Here is a 23,636-nt window from a genome sequence, read left to right as displayed (position 1 = left end):
AGGTAGGCGTTAAATGCCATATTTGTTTATATTTAATAATTAAAGTAACATTTATTAAATAATTTAGAAAATTGTAGAAGAAAAAAATCAGTCAGAAGCGAGATTTTAACTGCCACTTACCGTGAAAATGCGCCGCACGATCCTTCGTTTCCAGATATATTTGATTTAGATATTAGCGAGGTTGCGGCCGAAGTTTTCAAGTGTAAAACGCGAACGTCGAACGTCTAGCGCCGCCTACAAGATAGAGGCGCTCGACGTTCGACGTTCGCGTTTTACAGATGAAACTTCGGCCGCAACCTCTCTATTACCGTACTATTTACGTTTAATGTAGCCCGATTTAATCCAGTAATCGTTCGGCTTCAAAATAATTATCTGGCATTGAGATATTGACATATTTGTATAATTAAATCGCAATTAAAAGTTAGTAAAATGATTACGAATCTGAATTATAAGCAATAAACTCATAATTTTATCCCTTAATCATCAATCGAAATCTGTTTAATTGTAATATATTAAAATTTAAAATATTACAAAAAAATTCATTTTTACATTTTTTTAGGTTTATTTTATTTATGATTTCGAATTTTTTAGTTTAACGTAACGTATAATAAAAAACAATAGCCCAAACAGTTAAATTGGCTACTTCGCAGGCCGGTTTACAACGCCAATCCGGCAGTTTTGTATATAATCGTTTCAATATGGCGTCCGAATGGTTGGATAAACTTAAGAAAGCAGAAAAAACTTGTTTAATTCAAGACGGTACGTTGTTATTTATATAAATAATAATAATTTATATTAAAAGATGGAAAAAGTCACGATTCAATCGCTCTTAACGAACTTCTAAGTATAAAAATTTCATAAGATCAAATGTGACAATTAAGCCTAACGTCAAATGCTCGTTTTTTTTCTTATTTTAGTAATTTTTGTCAATAAAACAATAAATAATCGTTAATAATTACATATTTTATATAAAATTTGTGTTTAAAATATATTTTGAAACGTGTTGTAAGACGATGTGAAGTTATTTAAATTTCTTCCAATCATTTTATTGCTTATCAATTACGTACCCATTGGCGGGATTTTTGGTAGAAGTTACTTTTAGGTACTTTATATACGTAAATAATAAATTGACTTACGAGTAATTCTAACCAAATTATTGATTATTAAATGCTTTTTCTATGCAATAAATTATGTCTGCAGGATAAAAATGCAGCTCTGAATGAAGCGATTGGGACCTTATCAGAGCTGTAGACTATCCTACATAGTAAGAAAGTCAAAAGAACTGATAATCTTTGACCCTTCGCAAGGAATAGTGGTGTAGTGTGGTGGTTCTTGATGCTTCTCGTGCTGCAGACCGCTAAGACCATCGTGGTCTGTGGTCCATCGCCGTACGGGGCTGACCGCGGACCACCGTTGTAGCGTATATCATATACTCTGAAAGTAGACTGTGCGGTGATGTTTCTTGTGTGTTAGGAGCTATTAGCCATCTCTAGTAAAGTGGAAAATGGTCAATTTTTGGCATTGTTTTGGGAAATAGTTTTGGGATTTCTGAGTTTTAAATTTTACCCCATTTGAGGGTCCAAAATTTCTGATAAGATGATTTTGGGGACTTATCTCACGGTCACGATTGTCGGTTCCTCTGACTATTTTACTCCCGTGGGCATAGTCTTTCTGCTCCGATATGGTTTAATCGTCTCGTTTGGATCTGCGTTTGTATCGTGTATAGTCCTTTTACGTACGTATCTGGCATAGAATCTGTCTCTCTTCTTGATTTGTGGTATCCCGATATCAGGGGCAGAATTTAAATAAGCCTTATGAATTTACGGTTACCGGAGATGTCCCCGTCAAACCTGCGTAGTTTTAAAACTGTTTTATAAAATCCATTTGTTCGAGTAAGTAAATGAAATGTGTTGGAGAACGTTTGTCAATATTCCGAGTTTTGTGTGTGTGTGCACTTAAAAGGCTGTTGCTGCCAAACAGTTTAGATCATTGAATTGGTTGGCGTAGCTCCATTTCTTGAAGCCCTTTGAACTTTTTCATTGTGGATATGCAAAGGATCACATATATGTCATAGAAGTGCTAGACATGAAAGCCCTGCATACAAGAATCACGCCTGATTCTTGTATGCAGTGTTCTTGTAATACTATGGCTAGCTTTGACATGGATCAAAATCAAGTACATATTTATATTTTATATATTTATATATAAGTATTTATATTTATTTTACATATTTATATATAAATGTTTGATATCACATATGCCTATATGCAACATCAAGAGTGCAATTAGAAATATACTCATTTAACGTAGTATTTTTTTCAGATGCACTTTCTATTATGATTGTCTAAATATTTCCTAAAATTAATCCACAAAACCAGGGAGGTTCAGGAGGAACACTGTATATGAAGGACAGAGAATTGAGATGAGCCCCATTCAGTCATAGCAGGATTTGCAATTGGAGCTTGATGGCAGGAAAAAAAGCAGTTAAGGAGTAGGCTCTGGAGACCCGGAACAAATCCAAATAGGTCAAAAAAATTCCAGGAATTTTTCAGGGGTTTCCTTCATCATCTGGCTACCTCATTGTAGTAGGCCTGGCCAAACCCACAATGAGCTTGATAAAAAGGCTTAGTGCCCAGTGAGTAGAGTCAAAACAAAGTACAGTATATGTGGCTTATATATAATTATGCATGTTTTAACAGCATGAATTGACAAGGAATAAAGCAGCTGTTTTATAATTATTTATGGTTTATTAGGAGAGTTATAGTGCCCTTTCTCACAGAAAGTGAGTATGTATTAAATGGAAAGGCATTATTCTATTATTATTTTTATTTAATTATGACGGATTGATTGGTGAGCATAAAGTGTCTGTATATTAAATATACGGATAGGGAGTCTGTACACAAATGCCTTAACTCTTCAATTTATGGTACCAGTACAGTATCTCCAACTCCAAATCCTTAATTTATTATTTAAATCCTATAATGATATATAAATAATTATCTATAAACTAAAAATTTTAACACACTATTTATATTACAATTTAAATTTATTGGAGTTCAAGGTGTTCTGTTTTTACTGACTCCAACTCCACAACCCTGATTAAATATATGTGGTGAGTCACAATTTTGCAAATTATTGATAATTCTGGTTTATAGTTTGAGTAAGCAAGAAGAGAGAGAGAGAACAAATGTTTTAATCCAAACTGTACTTGAAAAATGGTGAGAATCTAGAGCACCTACAAAGCATACTGCTATGAGAGATCTGCTATCTTATTATATGATCCTCTGGCTGACTGTTTACTCGAGAAATTCCACATATTATTAACTATAGTACTGTTCTAATGAACAATTTCTGATGAACACTAAAAATTAATGTATGGGAGTGAGAAAATTACCAAATATAGTATTGCTGGTCCCTAGATGGAAGAAATTCTTTTATCAAATTGTTTATTTCAGTTTTCATGCCAATAAAAGTCGGGTAGCATTTAGACTAGAAATGGAATCGATAATTCAATCTGGTCACCGATCCAGAGATGCAAATTGTCATCATATCAATAACTAGATGTTGTTGCTTCGTGTTCTGCATGCACAATATTGTCAGGGAGGATAAAAGATGATAGAAAGTGATCAAATAATTTAATTAAATTACAAATTATTGGATGTCCTTTAAAATTACAAACTAATGTTTGCTATTATTTTCCATCTTTTAACTCTTTTTGTCCCATGGGCACTAAAAAGGCCTTCTTTCCATTTCCATTGTGGGTTCAAACAGTTCTGCAATAATGGCCACCAGAGTCCAACATATCTGGGAAGGACTGTCTGAAAAATTCTTCGAGAGTTGCTCACTTGGATTTGATCTTTGGTTCCCCAGAGAAATACATTGGTGTGATTGCCTAGGTGAGGCAATTACAAAACCTAGTTTACCAGTTCTCTCCATTGTTATCTGATTTGATTTGTGGATAAAATGCTTGGAAGATTTTATCTAATGATTTTATAAGAATTGGAGCCATGATATTCCTTAGTTGTTTTAAATTTTGTGTAAACATAAAGAAGCTCATTATAATTAAATGTAAAAATCTAAAACAATAGACTCACTTCAAGAAATTAGTTTTGGTCAATTTAGCATAATAAATGCACTTTACAAATTATAAAAATTCTTATAACAATGATCATAAATGCAGTTTTGCTTTATATATTCATTTTTATTATGTTACACTCATTGTAATTAATGCATTTTGCATTTTTAGGAAGACGAAGGGTTCATTACATGTTTCCCGACGGTAAAGAAATGGCTGAGGAATATGACTTGAAAACAAATGCTTTAATAGGTAATCAAATGCACATTTTGAATTTGGATTTTGTACCTGTAATATTTATTACTTGTACTTTACCTGTAATATTTAACATATAGCAAGAAAGTGGAGACAGAAATCGTCTCTTGGCTCCATCGGTCGATGGGAGGTAGAAGTCGGCGATCCCGAAGGAGATCGAGAATGTCGAGAGTGGAAACTGGAGAGCGAAGGGTTTAGAGAAAACATTTCTAATGTAACAATATTAAGTGATGTTTTATATACAGTATTAACATTCTTTACTGTTTTTTAATGATGTTATAAAACAAAATTGCCTTTTCTCTAGCCTGTGTGGGTCAGGAAGGATACTCCAGTAGGTTTCCAGTGGCGCATACGTAACTTACCATATCCATATTCGGTCTACCAGATCAAGGTGGACGAAGCAACCCGCCACATTATCGTCGGTACAACTAATAAGAAGTGAGCCAACCATAAAGCATATTTTCTCATTTCTTTCTTTGCGAAGAGATTATGTGACGATAATATTTTGTGTAAATCTTTTTGAGTAGGTATTACAAAAAGTTCAACATTCCCGACTTAGATAGGGCAAAGCTGCCACTAGAAGCAAGAAGATTGTCTTATTCTCATGGAAATAATACTCTCGTCATTACCGTAAGTTTCTGTAAATAAAACGTGTGCATAATTCTATCTGTTGTATCTTTGTCTCCCACATAATGAATTTAAAAAGTAATTTATTTACTGCATTGCGATTACTTCAACTGCACTAATTGCATTTTTATATCTTACAGTATGAAAAACCTCCAGCAATTTTGGAAATGGAGAAGGCCGTTCAGGAACAGTTGAAAAGGATGAAGGCAAGCAAAGAAGGAGACGTGGAATGTAAACCAAGTTAAAAACAAAGAAGAAAGAAACAAACAAACAAACAAAAAAAAAACTTAAATCAATCTCTATTTAACCCATTGCTGTTATTGTGTAGTAAGCTCTGCTGCACTTTGTGTTCCTGTCAATGATGGGGATAAGTTAAACACTGTGTGTTATATAGCTATTTATTGCACTTGCGTATAGATGCCAACAATTAGAGGAGTGTTACAAATATTTTAAATCAGATTTTTAAAATGAATGAGAGTAAATTGAACAAATGCTAAAAAAATAAATCGGACATTTTGGATCCAAAACAATTTTAAATCTGTATCAGAAACACATTTTAGCACTCAAATAAAACAAGAAAATACATTTTAACAATACATTTTGAGTTAACACAAATGTAAACTCAAAACAAAAACCACCTCTAGTTGGCACCTGTAACTAAATAGTACGATGTTTTAAAGCTTGTGTCATAAAATTGATTGTTAGTAGACTATAAATAGATCAAATCATATAATCCATCCTATCGGTGTTGTAAATAAAAATATTGATTTGTATGTCGTGATGAATTGTGATAGTTTAAGTTGATTGTGTTTCGTTTTGCATTGTATATAAACAATAGATTTGTATATTGACGGTGTTCATTTTATGGTAATTTATATTTTTATCATTTAGAATATAAATGTGTGTATATGTATATAAGAATATAAATATAGATATAAAAAATTATTCCTGACATAGTATATTAAACAAAAGGAATTCATATTATCCTGAACATTCCTGCCATAGAAGCTCAGTATTGACCAAAAAATAAAGAAATTATTTATTTTCGGATGAATGCACGACGTTCATATTGTTGAATAGCTCATGTTTTACGTGAATAATGTGCAGAATTAAGTGCATTATTTTCACTTATGCTCACAATCAAATTTTATTATTATCGTTATTACTTATTATTTGAAAGTTTATTTTATAATTAATAAATTTAAAATTTAAAGCAAAACGTGTGTGTCGTAAATCGTCATCATCTACGATATTTTTTCCTCAAATAATTTTTATTAATAACAATATAATTTTATAAAATTTCACTGTACATAGATCTAGAATAATCGTCAATCTTCGTGAAGATTTAAATAAAACAATCTAAACTAGTAACAACGAAAGATTTAGTTTTGAACTGAGGTCTCTCGATAGTTAGTGCAGAATCTGTTTTAGAAGGCACGTCTCTGCTCGGTATTCCAGTTTCGTCGGGTTAACGTCTTAAAAAAACCACGTTAAAAAGGAAATAAGCCTATTGATCAACAAGCGGGATGGCACAACTCTTAATTTAAACACCATCGTCGCCACACGACGAGTCGGAACGGGGAATGTCAGACTACGTACGAGATTCTAAGGAACCTAAATATCGACATTTGTACAAGAATAAGTGACTTTCGAGTATTACACCACCTTCGGGACTCGGACTATGATATAACTAGAACTACGGTAAACTTTCATAATACATAACGAATATCTACAATTCATGTTGTCACAACACAAATGAAAGGGAATGATAGTAATGGCTATATCATGATCTATGTACATTTTTGGCATGTCTGATAGGTTACCAAAATGTTTGGATTACACCTGCTGGATTTGGATAATGTGTTGAGGTATGGTGCGTTGTTCCATGTGACCGTTGCGCTGGTGGCCGTATTCAAACGTGATGCGCAGCTCTCCAATCTGAGACTTTGGCAAGATGTCGGGAATCCACTCTATGATGAATGGAGTCGGTTCTTTCTGGTCCGTTGACATGGTGCCTGGAAATAGGAAATATAGAAATTGTATCAGTACCATAGTATATTACAATAGTATTCTGTGTTTAATCTCAAAAGACATTATGGTCGTTGGCCTTTTTCAAGTGCCCTGTTTATTACTTATATCTGACATTCAATAAACTAGAAAACTATTTCATAATATTTATTGCTTTATGTTTGAGTGCATGGCATTAATGTTAGTAGGGGGAGTTTCATCACATTTGAAGATGTAGAATATGAAAATGTAAAGTTCTGAAAGTATATCAGAACTTTACATTTTCATATTCTACATCTTCAAATGATATGAAAGTTGTTAAAGGAAGCAAACAGCACCAAAAAACACATGGAGTGGCATAGTGTTGATTTTCTACAGAACTGTGGCACAAAACATATCGGTAAAAATACCATATCTTAAATCACTCCTATTATGAAATTAACAGCATTAATAAAAATATTTTCTAGTATGTTCTGTATTACTGTACTGTCCAGTTTGGTGATAGATAGAGAAAAGGAATGTGTCTGCAAATAAAACAAAAATGTGTGGAAAAATCAAGTGAGCTTATCATTTTATCACTGACTGTATGTACCTGTACTGTACATTTATTTCATACATCATATACATATTGATAATAGATTGTGTGTCCACCAGTGTGGCTGAGTGGATTATACTACCAAACACTGGTATTGTCCCAGTTTGCATCTGGCCAATGGGCTAACTACATGGAGCTCTGGGTTTTCTGTGTGTTTCTAAGCTTAACTAGGGGCCAATTTCCTATAGAAAGTCCTCCTTGACATCATCTTGATGTTGCGTTGTCTTATTCCACAATACAAACCAAATATCATTAAGAATAATTGCTAAATTATTAAATTTAATGGCTAATGTAGTTAAGGTGTCAGCCTACTGATCTGGAATTAAATCTGGACAAGTAACCTCAAGAATTTTTCTGGATAATAGGTTCCAAATATGTTGGGATCCATTCTTCACCACCTGGCATCATCTGTTTAAACTATGTACACAGATGACGGTACAACAAAATTGTGTTTTAACAGTTGCCATAGTTACAGAAAGCTACAATATTTTTGTGTTATGACTAGGACTGGCTCAGTGCAGAAGGCAATGTACAATTTCTGTTGCCACTCATCAGGTCGTGCAAGAAGTTTTTGCTATCAGACTGGTCATTCTCAGTATTGCCAATATCATGCCTTAAGCATAGGGATATACAAACCAACTTAAAAAAGTCCATTAAAAAGCCATTCATGACATCACTATACAGACATCGGTCTATCACACAGGTTCTCAAACTTATTTCGACCACCGCTCACTTTGAGATTAAAAGAAATCTAGTGCCCCCATATTTTTAACTTACCTTTTTACATGACTATCTATTGCATATCTTAAAAACAGTTATTGCAAATATAATGTTTAAACATGCATTATTATATGGATAGGATAGATAGGGTATGACCCATATCCTATTTCTGAGATCAAAGAATGTTTCAATGAGAAGAAATAAAACTAATATTTAATCACTGAGCCTTATACTGCTCCCCTGAAAGCCTCCAGCGCCTGCAAGGGGGCGTTATCGCCCACTTTGAGAAACACTGGTCTACCGTATGATTCTTGTTGGATTAGAATCTGAAGAGCAGAAAACCCCAGTACTCATAATCAAGGAAACAGACCAGTTTGAATGTAATGGTAGTGTATTCTGGGGCAGCATTATGTTTTAATGGCCACATTGAGCTCCATGTTTTTATGAAGATGATATTAATGCATAGAGATGAGTTTTTGGAATCAAACTTGAGACTTTTTTGAGATGCTGTGAATACAAATTTCATTTTTTTATGGACAATAATATCTACACACAGTGCTACACGCATTAATAACCTTCTTGACAGTCAAGGTATTCACTTCAAAAAAAGGCCAGTTAGACCTAAATCCCATAGAATGTCTGGAATGCTCTAAGGAGACAAGTTGAATCTTGTCAGCTTCTACAAAGAACAATACTCCAGGACATTCTCGTTCAAGAATGGACATTGCCCACAACAGCTGAAAGATGTTATAAACCAGTACTAGGAATCACTGTTCAGCTGCATGCAAGCAGGAGGCAACCACATACTATATTAATTATTTTCTGTACAAAAAGATTTATGACAATGCCTTTTCTTATTGCTTTTGTTTGACACAATTTAGATTAAATTTTTGTTCTTTAATTTGCATAAAGAATACAATGATCTGCTTGTACATTAAGTTTCACACTGTTCTGATCAGTAGTTCCTGAGATACAGCCAAATTAATGGTTATTTTCTAGACAGGAGTGAATATGTTCGGTTCATTCATTCATGGAACTGTCTTGTTGTATAATATAGTCAACATAATTTTCTAAATCATTCAAGACATAAAAATGTAAACAAATTTCATAAAAAGTTACATATAGATTATTTTGACTTTCAAATCTGTAACAGTAACTTCAAATTATCAGTGTAATTTGGCATTAATAAGTGTTAAAGTTATGTAAAGATAATTATTCAATAGCAAGATATCAAAGAGCCAGGGCCATCTTAACAAGTTTGAATGCCCTGGGCTTAATCACATTGGATTGAACAATAATTAAATAATACATATAATTAATTAAATAGCTTTCATTCCAAAAAATTTTATTTTAAAATACAGTGGGTGATCAGTTAACGAACAAATTGGATAACAAACACTTTTGCAAAAGATTTTTATGTTCAGATAACAAACACAAGAAGAAGCAATGCAAAATAATGAATTCCAATTGGTCTTCCCTTGTCTTTGGGCAACAATTCAAAACTTTTCAGAGCGCAGGAGAAATCAACATCGATGCTCAATCCGCTATATACTGATCGAATAGTATTCCTCTGAACTTTAAAACTCTCCCTTGTAATTCCAGCCTTTTATTTTTCTGACAGAAACAATTCTTTTATAGTATTCGCAAGACTGTTGGGCAGGCACTCTAAGTTTTGTGTTGGTTTTTATTTTCAAAAGGTGAGAGTATAATAACAAAGGTAGAGAGTGGGTAGAAGATGTCTGATGTTGCTGGGCAGTATGGCTTGAACAGGTCTACAGTAGGTTGCAGTTCAATCTTATCTAAGAAAGATACTGCATTATCAAGAAGATTCAAGCAGCTAAAGGAGTAACAAAAATCACATCTGAAAAATAAAGAGCATTGAAGAATGGAAACTGAAACTGATCCGACAACAGAAGAATGACAAGAACGCTTGAATGAAGAACACCAAGAAACTTGGCAAGATATGTTTTCTTTTGAAAAAGAGGATTAATGCCGATATCTGCTATTAACCCTGCGTTAGTGCACTGAGTTTTTTTTCGGCATTAGTGCAGTGGGGCGTTTGTCCACCCCGACATTTTTTTGGGTCCATAAACCATGTAAGTAAAAATTCATAAAAATTTACTCATTTATTTGGTAAAGACGTGTCATTCTACATATGATTATATTCAGGTATGATTACATATTATATTAGTGCATAAATCCATGAAAATAAAAAACAACATTTATCAAAACTCATTACATTAGATCTTATTATTAAACCAATAGTAAAAATCCAAATTGTTTTTTAAGCATTTTTGTCACTCTGATTCAATAGCTGACATTGTACTTTGGCACTCATTGCAAATGACAAGAAACTTGCTATGTTTGGTATTTTCTCAGTGTGTTTATGAAAGTCAGCCATTTTGAATTAAAATAAACTTAAATTATTTTTATTCACATCGATTATTATATCTATATTATAAATAATAAATGTGGTCACATTATAGTTATTTTTATAATAAAAAAAACTAAATAAATATTTGTAAAATTTAAAAAAAAACGTAATTAATACTGTGGGGTGTCTGGACACCCCACTGAAAACTCTTGTTTTTCTCTTACTGGAATTTCTGCAGCATCATAGTAATTTCTGAGCATGCTCTATACATAAAATCATGAAGCTACTGAAGAGGACACAAATATTTTTTGCGTAATCTATGAATAGTGCAACTTTTAAAACGTTGGGAGTGGCGAAACACCCCACTGCACTAGCCCAGGGTTAAAGATCTTTTGAAGAAGTGGGAGGATGTCAGAACAATGGTCTTAGAATGGCATCCAAACCAGGTTGAGATTAATAGGCTTGGGGATCTCTACAATTACAATGCTCTTAATTACTTCTGAAAAATCTTGAAGAAGAGAGAAAAGCAATCAACATTAGACAGATTCTTTAACCCCACAAATGGAAAAAACATGTCTAATAAAAATGCAAGACTGTGTATGTATGTATTTTTATTATTACATATAAATAAATGTAGTAAGAAAGTATATATTTTTTATTTTTTGGGATCTTTAGAACAAATTAATCAAATTCCCATAAAAACCTATGGTAAACCGATAATCGATTAACGAACAATTCGGATAGTGAACAAAGTCTAGAACAGATTATGTTTGTTAACCGATCACCCACTGTATATCAAAATTGCCCATTTTTATTTAATTCAACAGTATTATAAATATAAAAGGTCATTTATATTTATAAAAATACACACAATAGAAAAAAACTTAAAAAACACCTACCACAATATATTCATAAAGGTGAACATAATTCAAAATATTAACAAGGGAAAAACCATAAACAATAATAATACTGAATGAGGATAATAGTAAAATAAATGCACTACTTAAGTACACAGACTGCAGACTATGCTTTTTTTTTTAGTATAAACACATCTACTGTACATAATAAAATGCCAGTGGTACAGTAAAAACGAAATTGTATATTTTGTTGGCAATTTTTAGAGTAAATGTAAATTCTTTTATTTAGAAAAGCAATCAAAATATTGTCAAGATTTAAAATGTTTTTGAAAATATTAATGATTTGCTTAGTTAGCTGTATAAAAATCCTAATATTTTTGTTTAATTTTGATGGCATTTCAAATTAAAGACTTTTGTATCCAAAATCAAAAAAACAAAAAATTTCAACATATTTTGTAATTAAACACTTTCAGATCAATGGTGTCCCTAGGCTATAGTCCATTTAGCCCAATGGATAGAGATCATACAAAGGAGCTAGATTATGTTTGGGTTACAATTAACCTAATTATGGAGAGAGTGGCTTAAAGATTAAGTCATCATCTTGTGCTAAGATTAATAATTAGCAACGATTTTAATTTTTTAATCAAGTAATTTCAATATTTGAAAGAAACAATCGGCCTGTAGTATGTATTTGTTGTATGTTTATATTGATAATTATTCAAATTATGTTTTTATGCTGTACTAGCTGTTACCTGCGACTTCACATGCATGGATTTTGCATGCAAACCCCATTTATATTCAGTATTTCAACAACCATAGTAATTCTTATATAACACCTACCACTGAGAATGATGAGAATTGCTGAGAATCAAACAAACTGTTTTCAATTTGATCAATTTTCTGGAACGTTTATGATCGTTCTATAATCGAACCAATACGCAATAACAAATTTGAATTTAAAATGATTTGAACATTTGGTTAAAAAATCGAAATATATAAAAATATTTATAACAATGTCTGAAATGTTATCAGTTTAATACACCTAAGTACTCAATAAAGACTAAACGTAATTAAAAACAAAAAAACAAAAGGTAAAGCCTTAATCCTTTCCCCCTCCCCCGCGGGGGAATTTCGAAAAACCCCTTCTTAGTGTGCGTTTTCATGACCTACCCTAACTATGTACCAAATTCCACCGCTTTAGGTTCAGCGGTTTGCTCTTGGTGATGATGAATCAATCAATCACTTAGTCAGTCAGTCAGTCAGGACAAGTAATTTTATATATTTAGATTTATATACAGTGTGTATATACTAGAGTTGTAAAAAAACCAAAAACTACAAAACTGGTTCCAGAAAAGAATCATGACTTAAAATCAGGGAAAACTGGTTCAAATGGCATAAAAAAAAAGACTATTTTCTATTCACATAATTAATAGGCAATATCCTCTTCATTAATAGAGAAAATAATTTTATTTACAAGGAAACATTTATTAACATTTATGAAAAGGGTGAATTCAAATTCACAGTTAACTCAAAACTTTTATTCTATACTTTGGTTTTGTAAAGTTAAATTTTATTTTAAAAAGTAAAACAATAAAGAAATTAATTTTATAATCAACAGAAGGAAAGTGTCTATTTAAAATAAATATGATTATTAGCTAATCACAAAAATATTATGTAATTGTTTTTACCTCTTTGTCCTTACTTTTTATATTTCTGTGTATATATTTAAAATAAATATGATTATTAGCTAATCACAAAAATATTATGTAATTGTTTTTACCTCTTTGTCCTTACTTTTTATATTTCTGTGTATATATTGTTTACTTGGACTTTGTTTATTAATAGGACTTCTTATACTGGTGTAGTATCTGATTAGCAAAGAGACTTCTTAGTCAAAAGACAAAACAAATTATTTTCTGGTCTAAGATCTTTCTTTGCTAATCAGAAACTTCGTCTATATAGTAAGTCCTATTAATAAACTAGATTCAAGTAGACAATATATACACAGAAATGTAAAACAATAAGGACAAAGAGGCAAAAAGGGATTAATAATGCGGTACAGTTTGTTTCGCGAATCTGGGTTGTGCAATACATAGGAGGGAATTTCTGCGAACTTCTTGCCACAATACAGATTTTTATGAAAATTAGAGAAATTGTAATTGTAGTTGTGGTNCACTGGCAAACACATATATATATATATATATATATATAATTTATTTTTATTTAAGAAGTACATAGTAATTACAACGTTGTTGTTTGTGCTTGAATATTCTTTGTTTTTGTACCTAAATACATTTTACACACCAGTTATATAAAAATTACAGTACTTTATTTTTCAATAATGTAGATTAGAAATTACTTAATAAAAGAGAACAGTCATACAAAAAGTGTTTAGCTAGTAGAAGAAGGATGAGAGAGAGGAAAAGGAGAATAAGGAGATAGAAAGAAGAGAAAGGAAGAATCCCTCTGAGCAGCATATGTAAGGTTACTACTCTCTCTATATTTAACATTGTTACCAAACAAATTTTCATTTAAATGCCTTTGGCAAATGGGGTGTGTTTTATATGCCAGCAAATATGGTATTTATCAAAAAACATACTTACAGAATAATTATATACAAGCTGAAACAAAATTAGTGACCTTTTAATAAAATAGAAATAGATTAATTTTTTTACTTTGAAAAGGATAATTTTACTATTTATTTCCTTTGAAATTAAATGAATATATTAAATAGACAATCAGTTTATAGTTTGCATTATTTTTCCTTTTAAGGAATAACTAATAAAAACAAAAACTAATCATAACTTTATTTTTATAGAACTGAGTTTGATAACTGGTTTCTAGTTCCATAAGTAATATTCAAAACTGTGTTAAATCCAAATTTTGAGAACCAGTTTTCAACCCTAATATATTCTGCAATATCAAATTTTTTAATAAAACAAAAATACACATGTAATGAAAATTATTATTCTTCAACTCAATTACACAAAAAATGTAAATAAGTTTTGTAAAACCTTACCAACTTTCAGATATGTTTTTAATTCTGAAGGTTTGATAAGCAAAGTTTTTTCAGTTTTCTTATAATTTTCTGCCAATTCATCTACCTTATCTTTCGGTGGCTGATACAGGTCGTATGTTCCATCTCGATTTTCTATGAAACTGCGCGTTATGTCCAAAGGCATCTAATTACAATAGATGGGTGTTAAATTATCAAAAACAACACATTAAATTTAAAACAAATTATTATTACTTCTGGAGTATCAAATATTTGCTTCACGTGCAATATGTTGGTGATGTGCCAACTGTATTTTGAGAACGTCCCTAGTGGCAGGGCATCTTTTCTGACAAAGGCTGTCGTTGAATTTGGTAGACGTTTTTTCTTAACTCCTGTGGCAATTCGTTGCTGCAGACAATCAAAAAATACTTGAGGGACATGAAAGACCAGTGGTTCAGGATGCCCTGATGATAAATTTTAAATATTTGAAACTCAGATAAGTGCTTATTGTATTAGTAAAAGTTACCACATTTAGATATTTTAATTAACAAACCATCAAACTGATAGTGCATGGTCTGGTTGATACGTTCTGTAACACTCGCCAGCCACTGGACAAATTTGATTGAGACAGTCGATTCGTCCACTACTGTAACAATTCCTAACAAAGAAGAAAAATTATGTTAAGAATAAAAATTCAAATTTTATTAAATTATTGTCACAATTCTTCATTACAATTTAAAAAAAATTGGCATTACCTGTTTTCTTTGGTTGTACAACTGAACTTTTCTTAATGAGAGGCCTTGTTTTATTCCCATTAGTAGTAATGGTCTCAGTAATGGCTATTATGTTTGGAGTTTCTATTTCATCTGCAATGGAAAATTAATAAAATTACTTCTAAGGTAAAAATGTAATCTACCTATACCAGATTTTAATACTAGTAATTAAATAAGACATATGTTTGCTGCAACCCAGTGCATATTTTATCAGTACTAATCATTAAATCATATATTATTTATATTATACATTATATAAAATGCATAGAAGCATTTTAGTTACACTAGACTCTTGTTAATCTGACTAGTGCTTGCATAGAGGAGATGTATTACTTTGTATAGGCATGAAGACAGCCTAAAAATCACACCATTTACTTGCTTTTAGGCAAATGAAATGATGTACAGGACTTCTGAATTTCTTCTTCTAAAGCTGGTAATAGACTATTAAATAACACCATTAAAAACCTTTAAACTATACCAGCAAATATAATTTAATTTAAATATGTTACGACAAATGTTTTTGATTCCCTTGTGAACTGCATCAGGTCAAAGATGATTTTAAAATATTTAAATTCGAATGTTTAGCATTCTAATTATAACAAACATTTTTTGACTTGATGCAGATCCTAAGGAGATTAAAAATGTTTGTCGTAACATATTTAAATTAAATTATATTTGCTGGTATAATTTAAAGGTTTTAGTGGTGTTATTTGATGTAAAAGATTTTCAAAAATATTGCCCTTTAACTTTTGAAAGAATTGAGTTTGTTCTGCTATTATTTTTATATTTTACTAGCAGACCCCACCAATTTTCACTATAATATTTTTAAAAAAAATATAATTTTAATGACATATGTCTATATATGTATTATTTATTATTTATAATTAATATAAAGCTCACAAGTCAGTTAAATCCAAATTATGTTAATAGCAGCAATCAAATATAATAAACTTGTAAATTAATTGTATGTATCTTTTGATATATTGAATGAAATTAACTGAGCATTCAAAAAAGCTGAAACTTGATTAACACAAAATAAAAATTTAAATGAGATATTCTGTTGATATTAACAGAAACAAAGGATACATATGAGAATTCACATAAATAAACTTTTTTTCAACTTTCTGAACAAATGTGCTTTTAAGAAATTAACTTAAACATATACAAGGTCTTCCAAAATGAATGCTACTATTTTAAATTATTGTAATTATGCTAATTATTATTCAAGAAGTATTTGATATACACCAATCAAGACAGTAAATGTCCAAGTTTCATCTCTCATCTGCATTCAAATATCTTGTTGTTTACTTCCTCTAAGAAATGGTATAAACAAAAATGGCAACTTTACAATAGAGAAGTCATTTTGTGTTCTGCAATTTGAAAAGTTGGAATCACTTGTTATTGTGCAATATGAGTAATCTATAGCTGTGGAGCAATAAAACTGTAGTTGCTGTGAGAAGAATGGCAATGGCTATGCCATAGCAAGCATAGAAAGAATTTGAGTGTCAGTTAGATGTGTACCATGTGACACAAAGTACACACATTGAGAAATTATAATGGACAAATGCAAAACTTCAATGGTTTCCAATGTTTTAATGTACATTACAATGTTCTCAGATAATTACAATACAGTGAGTGATTGGTTAACAAACAGTTCAGACAGCGAACAAATTCGATAACAAACAGTTTCGCAAAAGATTTTATGTTTGGACAATGAACCCATGTTGAGATAATGAAGACTTCACAGAACACAAAAAGAAGCAAATTAAAATAATGAGTACTAATTGGTTTTCCCTTGTCTACAGGTAACAATTCAAAACCTTTCGGAGCACAGGAGTCACTCAACCTGATACCAATCAGATATTGTTCCTCCAAACTTTGAAACTCTCCATTGTAATTCCAGCTCTTTGTTTATCTTTCTGACAAATAATTTTTTATAGTCTTTGCGAGACTGTTGGGCACTCGTTAAGTTTTGTGTCAGCTTTTATTTTCTAAAGGTGAGAGTTTAACTGTCCTATCAAATATTTGTTAACAGTTTAACATCAAAATTTTGAATTTCATTCGCGCCTCACAGTTACGTGGTGCACTAGTTGATTTCTGTTCACTGAATTTTTGTGGGTGCTTTTCTGAACTTTTTAGTTCAAAAAGACATTGATAATATTATGAAGCCTAAAAAGAGTGGAGTGTCAAGAACCGTGCTCACGTTAGAAACCAAACAAGAGATAATAGCCAAGGTAGAGAGTGGACAGAATATGTCTGATGGTGCTAGGCAGTATGACTTGAACAGGTCTACAGTAGGCACAATCTTAACTAAGAAAGATATAATCAAGAAGACTCGAGCAGCAAAAGGAATAATGAAAATCACATCTAAGAAACAAAGATGTACCAAAAATGGAGATATTGCTTTTAGTTTCTTATTACATGTAAATGTGAACCGCCGGGGAGGTTGGAGGTCTCCCTTTCCAGCGACAGGTCGTTAAACCTGCTCACTGTCAAGATGGCTTAAATGTTTCTTTTACTTATCCTGCGGTAACGGGATTTAATTGTTCGGGTCGAGTGGAGAAGGAAGGAGTGCCGTCGGTAAAGCGATAGACGATATACGAGTAAACGAGGAAACAGATTGTAACAAAAGAACAACAATTTATTAATTCTATATGTGGGGGTACAATGGATAGTTTAGAGGACACTTTCTACGTCCCTAAGGCGCGAAGAGACCGAGAGAGTTCACAAAAATTTGTTCCATACCTCTTTATGTCTGTAGTTATCCTCGAGAAATATTTTATATTATCCAACAGGTTCAGAAACAATGCACAATATTGGAAGGACACAATATTAAAAAAAACGGCAATTGCTGGACACTAGCCGGTTGATGAACGACTCTCGAGGGGGGAAGCAAGTGGCTTTTATAGTTTTGTCATGGGAGAATGGTCATGTGACCAATTGTTGCGCGGTAAAAGGTATGCGGAGGGGTCAAAGTTGTCCCTGGAACCATGCTAACTATCAACTTTGGAGTTGGAATGTGGGATTATTTTCGAAGTGGACGGATGTTTACTTTGAACAAAAGGGGAGATTGGAATTTTTCCTGTTTTTAAGTTAGGGTTTAGCTTAGGATTTAAATAAAAACTTAATTGGGGTTTTAGGAAAATACGGGACATTAATCGTAAAATCGGTAACAATTCCGGATTTCATATAAATAAACACAGTAAGAAAGTATATAATTTTTTATTTATTTTTTGGGGTTTTCAGAACAAATTAATCAAATTTCCATAAAAATCTATGGTACAGTGGAACCCCGGTTAACGAACTTAATCTGTTCCGCGACTCCGTTTGTTAACCGAAGCAATTTTTCCCATAGAAATTAATGCAAATGCAATTAATCCGTTCTAGTCTCCGAAATTTTTGTGATTTTATTTGTAATATACAGTAATTTTCTTTGATGAAAATGTAAGAAAACGTAGTATGTATCATTACAGCAACAAACATGTAAACTTTGTTTAATAAACTAGCACTGTAGTACCTTTGTTTGTTGTAGGTGGTGGCAGAAAAGTGGAGATATACGAACCTTAATGCTTAGAAGGGGAATCCCCTCCAAAAAACAACGGGTAGCATTTCATTGAAAGATTCTTCGAGTCGAAGTCTCTTTCGGTAAAAAAAACCACCAGTGGCTAAGTGGTCTTCGTACCTTAAACACGGGGAGTTCGTTCGTGGGTTCGCACCTCGCTCAGACGGGCTGGCCATGTGGAGTTTTCAGGGTTTTCTCCACGTCTGTAATGCCTAAATAGGGGCCAGTTTCCCTTAAAAACACCTCCCAGAAGGCATTTCCCTAGGCAGATCGCCCATGTGTTGCGTTGCCATAACTTAACAAACTCTTTCCATAAGGAACAAGAAATTGATCTAAAGTTGATTGTCTTACTATTTTAATCAAAATTGTTCTCAAATGCGATAGCGCATTGTCGTTTATATTGCGTTGTCGTTTTCTATTGCCACTATGACTTTTCTTTCTTGGATGCCATATTGATTAAATATATAAATCACAAAACTGAAAAAAGCATTAGCACAAACACTCGGAAAAGCAATGCTTAACTCGCGCATGCCTAACACCAACTAAAATTTGACACAAAATACCGTTACGTTCGTTATCCGAGACAAATTTTTTGCAAAATAAAAGTTCGTTAACCGATTTGGTCGTTAACCAGGTTGTTCGTTAACCGGGGTTCCACTGTAAATTGATAATTGGTGTTATTCGGATAGCAAATAAAATCTTGGAACAGGTTATGTTCATTAACCAATCACCCACTGTAATGTAAAATTATAGCATTATTTTTGGAAGACCCTGTATTTGCTGAGTTCCTAAATGCAAAGATTTCAATAACAATCTCAACTTTGGTACATAATTTCTCATACCAATTTAAACTTTCTCATGAAATTTGTAATGACAAAGTTTAAATTGGTAAGAGAAATTACACTGTCTTTAGAGATGCACATTTGCAAAATCAGGTCATTCAGCATATGTTATGATATGTTTGAATGAGAACGACTAAGACTACACGAATTAGATAAAACATCTCAAAGAATTAGTTTGTTCAGTAGCTCTGACATAGGAAAAAACTTTGATTTTAGGAACACCTGCAAGTACTGTACATCCTTATAAATATAATATTGAATTAAGGAATGACAAAATTTTTATCCAGTATGCTACTGAATGAATAGTGTTGACTTTATAATTTCAGCAATTAATAATATGAAATACATATAGTTTATTTAAAAAGAGAGCACTTTTGTTTCATCTATTTACAGATAACTGACAACATTTGAAGTGTACAAAAGACCTTTTCAACCCTTTTCATATTCTAACTCGGTTTATGTTGTATAGTAGAGTGCAAATATTTTGCTTTCATTTAGTAGTGTGTTCATTTTGTTCATTTGTAGTGGCTTTGTATGACTAGGACTCTTGCTTTAAAGATATTAACAGAAACTAAAAATACTTACTTTTGTTATCATCTTTCTTTTGTTTTTTTGCAGGTTTTACTTCGATTCCTGATGTTACAGCCTCAGTTGCTACTGTTAAGAGAGTTTCTGCATCAGGTAATACTTCAATATCAACTTTGCATTGGTCTTGAGTGTCGTTAAAAATAGCAATTAATTTGTTTTCTGGGGCAACTGATAATAAAATAAATAGATCAATGAATAAAGTTACTGTTATAAGAATATCTGAAAGTATTAAAATTTTTATAAATATCTACTAACTGTTAGATTCCAAGTTTATAAAAAATGCAAACTCTTTTGAAAGTTTTTCATCACTGGCAAAAGCACAGATACAAGCATAAAAATGTACACATCTCTTCTGCACTTCATCTTTGGCTAAACTTAATTTGAAATTCTGAAAAAATATTTAATTTAATTTAATTTTCTGGCAAAATTATTTATATTAAATAAAAATATTTTCAATTAACCTTAAAAGCTCTACAAGTACACTGAAACCTATATTCTGGATTGACTCTCTTTCTTGTCACTTCCAAAAATGAGAAATGCAGAAATCCTAGAGGATGTTTGATATTTGGTTTACATTTAACAACCATAACATGTTTAGACACCCTTTGTACAAGTGGACCTGTAGTTTCAGTCGCAAGTAACCATATTGCTTGTTTTGTTTCAGAAGAAATTGGCAAGGAATTCAACACACAGTTCTTTAAAGATAATGGTTGTGCTTCCAAATCACAATTCACAGAAGCTTTTATATGTTGGCAAGGATTGATGTTTATGTCTGACTTATGGCATGTTTCGACAAAACAACGTGGCGGAGGTTGAGTGATAAGAGATGCTTCCATAGACTGGTCTTGCAAACTGTCCAATTCTTGCAGTATAGGTAACTGAACGAAACCTCTGTACTCAGGACCCCTGTCACGGATTCTGACTGAATAAACTTGTGCCGTTGAACCCGTGATGATTTTGACTGCGTCGGAACTTGAATTCTTTCTTCTGTCACTGGTTTCTTTGAAAACAACATCACATGACTTATTTTTACAACTCAGACCTCTAGTTCCATTGTAAGTACCGCATTTTGGGCATTTACGAACCCCTCTGAGTGTCGGTTTCCCCAAGTCATCGAATAATCCTTTGAGGCGAGGATTCATCTTCAAAAATTATATTGATCATTACAGATCCCATTTGAAAGTCATTGCTAAAAAAATAAAAAGTAAATATTAATTATCAATTCATTAATATTATTGCTTAATATTTTTCCTCCAAAATAACAAAAAGAAAATCAATTGTAAATGATATCAAACTTGAATAAATAAAAATACATTAAAAAAAAACAAAACAAAATAAATTAAAATTTATTCTTATGCATATTGTAACTCAAAAGTCAGTTTTCTCAGTTAAATGACTTTTGGACCATTTTGTATATTATAAAAGTATTCTCCTTAGAGACCATAAGGTACATAAATCAATGAATGAATAGATCCAACCACTTTTTCAACCACAATTATGAAAGTAGTAACAATGTGGCAAGCATCAGATACTAGTTTGTCTTCTTCCAGATAGATGCTATCTTAAAAAAATCTAAAATTATCAAGAAAGATTAAATCCTGCAACATCAAATGTAAAGATAAACATTAATAACAGTGATTAGATATAAGCTATTAAACATTTTAATAAGACTTCAAAAATTGTCTTTTATTTCAACAAAAACAGTAAAAATTACACATGCACACAACAGATCTTTCCTTGTGATAAATTTAAGAAACTGGCCACAGTATCTACAATAAAAATGAAGTGAAAAAGTTAATTTTATCCCTGATACCAAATTCATCATGTGTATTTATCGACAGGTGGAAGCTTCTACATAGAATGGACCTTTCATTGTTAGAACACCTGCTATAAGTAAATTTCTATCCTCCCTACTGTTACAGAACTGTTTTGTCAAACTGAAAAATTCATTTTTTGAAATCTTTATGAAATCAGCATGAATAAGTTTTTTTAAATTTTATAAATTTGTAATGTTATTAAGTTGGTTTCAACAGTTTATTCACAGGGGGAATAAAAACTGCTTACGAGTGTATAATTATGGAAGATGAAAGACATCTTTTAAGCTTAAACATTATAGACATCACTCAAAAGCAGCTGCATTTTACACACAAAAATAAATACAAATTCAGATTTTTTTAATTAACAATTTAAAGATTTAAAAAAATATTCGTCAATGCCAAATGATTGCCAGATTAGATTGCAATATATTTCTACTACTATTAATAATTAAATGCTAAATAATTTGTCCTATAGATAGACATTAAGTGCTATCTCTTATTAAATTTAATAATTAAAATTAANGCAAAAATATTCCATGCAGCTGGAAAAAAAAATTTTTTTTTGCACATCTGTGTAATTAAATGCTAAGTAATTTGGTCTAGGGGTAGGTATTAGGCACTATCTCTTATTAAATTTAATAATTAAAATTAAATTAATATTTATTAATTAATTTAGAATGTTCTGGATTTGAAATAGCGGCCTGGAGCAGAACTTGAACTTGCAGATACTGCTTATACATATACATATACATGTATATGTATACAAACATATATCTTGACTTTAATACAAACAAAAATTGTAAAGTTAACTAAAAATTTAACATAAAAGAAAACATATTTGTAAAACTCATTTCTTAATATGTCAAAGAGATAATATATTACAAATCTGTTGATCACGTATCAAATTTAATATGAACTTATTAGTGTAAATCAGATACAAATTAATAATTTATATATTTACATTAAATTTGATTATGAATCTATACAAGACTTACTAAGACATGAATATTATCGGTCCAATTTAAGCTATACTTTGTAAAGTATACAAAGAACAATATACAGTAGATTTCTGATATAGTGAATGATTTAACTCAGTTCTCAAATACAAAAATGTACACAATCAGGATATAATTAATGAATATTTTATTTATTTAGAATATTATAGAGTTCCTGAAATTCAATTAATAAGTACAACATTTTAATTATATTATGATATTTATTCAATACAATCCATAAAGCTGAAACTTGATTAACACAAAATAAAAATTTAAATGAGATATTCTGTTGATATTAACAGAAACAAAGGATACATATGAGAATTCACACCTAAATACATTTTACACACCAGTTATATAAAAATTACAGTACTTTATTTTTCAATAATGTAGATTAGAAATTACTTAATAAAAGAGAACAGTCATACNTCATTTTTGTTAATTTTTAAAATTTACAGTTAATTAATTACAGTAAATAATAATATAAAAATTATGCAAGGTCATGAAATATCAAACTCACTGTATAATATTTAACTGACAGCTATCAAATTAAT

The 23,636-nt window shown here is 31.3% G+C and overlaps 2 protein-coding genes across 3 annotated transcripts in view; one reads left to right on the top strand and one right to left on the bottom strand.

The window, feature by feature from the left end:
- Positions 1 to 627: 627 nt before the first annotated feature.
- On the top strand, positions 628 to 6,020 carry LOC111616474 (protein DPCD-like). The gene is made up of 6 exons (XM_023357883.1): positions 628 to 759; positions 4,247 to 4,327; positions 4,411 to 4,544; positions 4,635 to 4,768; positions 4,858 to 4,960; positions 5,098 to 6,020. Exons 1-6 carry the CDS (start codon positions 699 to 701, stop codon positions 5,200 to 5,202), a joined length of 618 nt encoding a protein of 205 aa, XP_023213651.1. The 5' UTR covers positions 628 to 698; the 3' UTR covers positions 5,203 to 6,020.
- A 149-nt stretch (positions 6,021 to 6,169) lies between these two features.
- The window catches only part of LOC111616459 (uncharacterized protein C2orf42 homolog), a 28,415-nt gene continuing 10,948 nt past the window's right edge, over positions 6,170 to 23,636 (bottom strand). For both annotated transcript variants that reach the window (XM_023357870.1, XM_023357875.1), the window contains exons 2-9: positions 20,732 to 21,459; positions 20,526 to 20,658; positions 20,268 to 20,438; positions 15,261 to 15,371; positions 15,059 to 15,163; positions 14,761 to 14,969; positions 14,530 to 14,692; positions 6,170 to 6,972 (exon numbers count right to left, since the gene is read on the bottom strand). In XM_023357870.1, coding sequence (XP_023213638.1) covers positions 6,794 to 6,972; positions 14,530 to 14,692; positions 14,761 to 14,969; positions 15,059 to 15,163; positions 15,261 to 15,371; positions 20,268 to 20,438; positions 20,526 to 20,658; positions 20,732 to 21,412 — 1,752 coding nt within the window. In that variant the 5' untranslated portion in view covers positions 21,413 to 21,459 and the 3' untranslated portion in view covers positions 6,170 to 6,793. The remainder of the gene's footprint in view (positions 6,973 to 14,529; positions 14,693 to 14,760; positions 14,970 to 15,058; positions 15,164 to 15,260; positions 15,372 to 20,267; positions 20,439 to 20,525; positions 20,659 to 20,731; positions 21,460 to 23,636) is intronic.

The sequence above is a fragment of the Centruroides sculpturatus genome, unplaced genomic scaffold (assembly GCF_000671375.1).
Source record: "Centruroides sculpturatus isolate CEXI.00-Female unplaced genomic scaffold, Cexi_2.0 scaffold55, whole genome shotgun sequence".
Lineage (NCBI taxonomy): Eukaryota > Metazoa > Arthropoda > Arachnida > Scorpiones > Buthidae > Centruroides > Centruroides sculpturatus.
The sequence above is the reverse complement of the archived record's forward strand: the minus strand, read 5'-3'. Positions and strand labels throughout refer to the sequence as shown.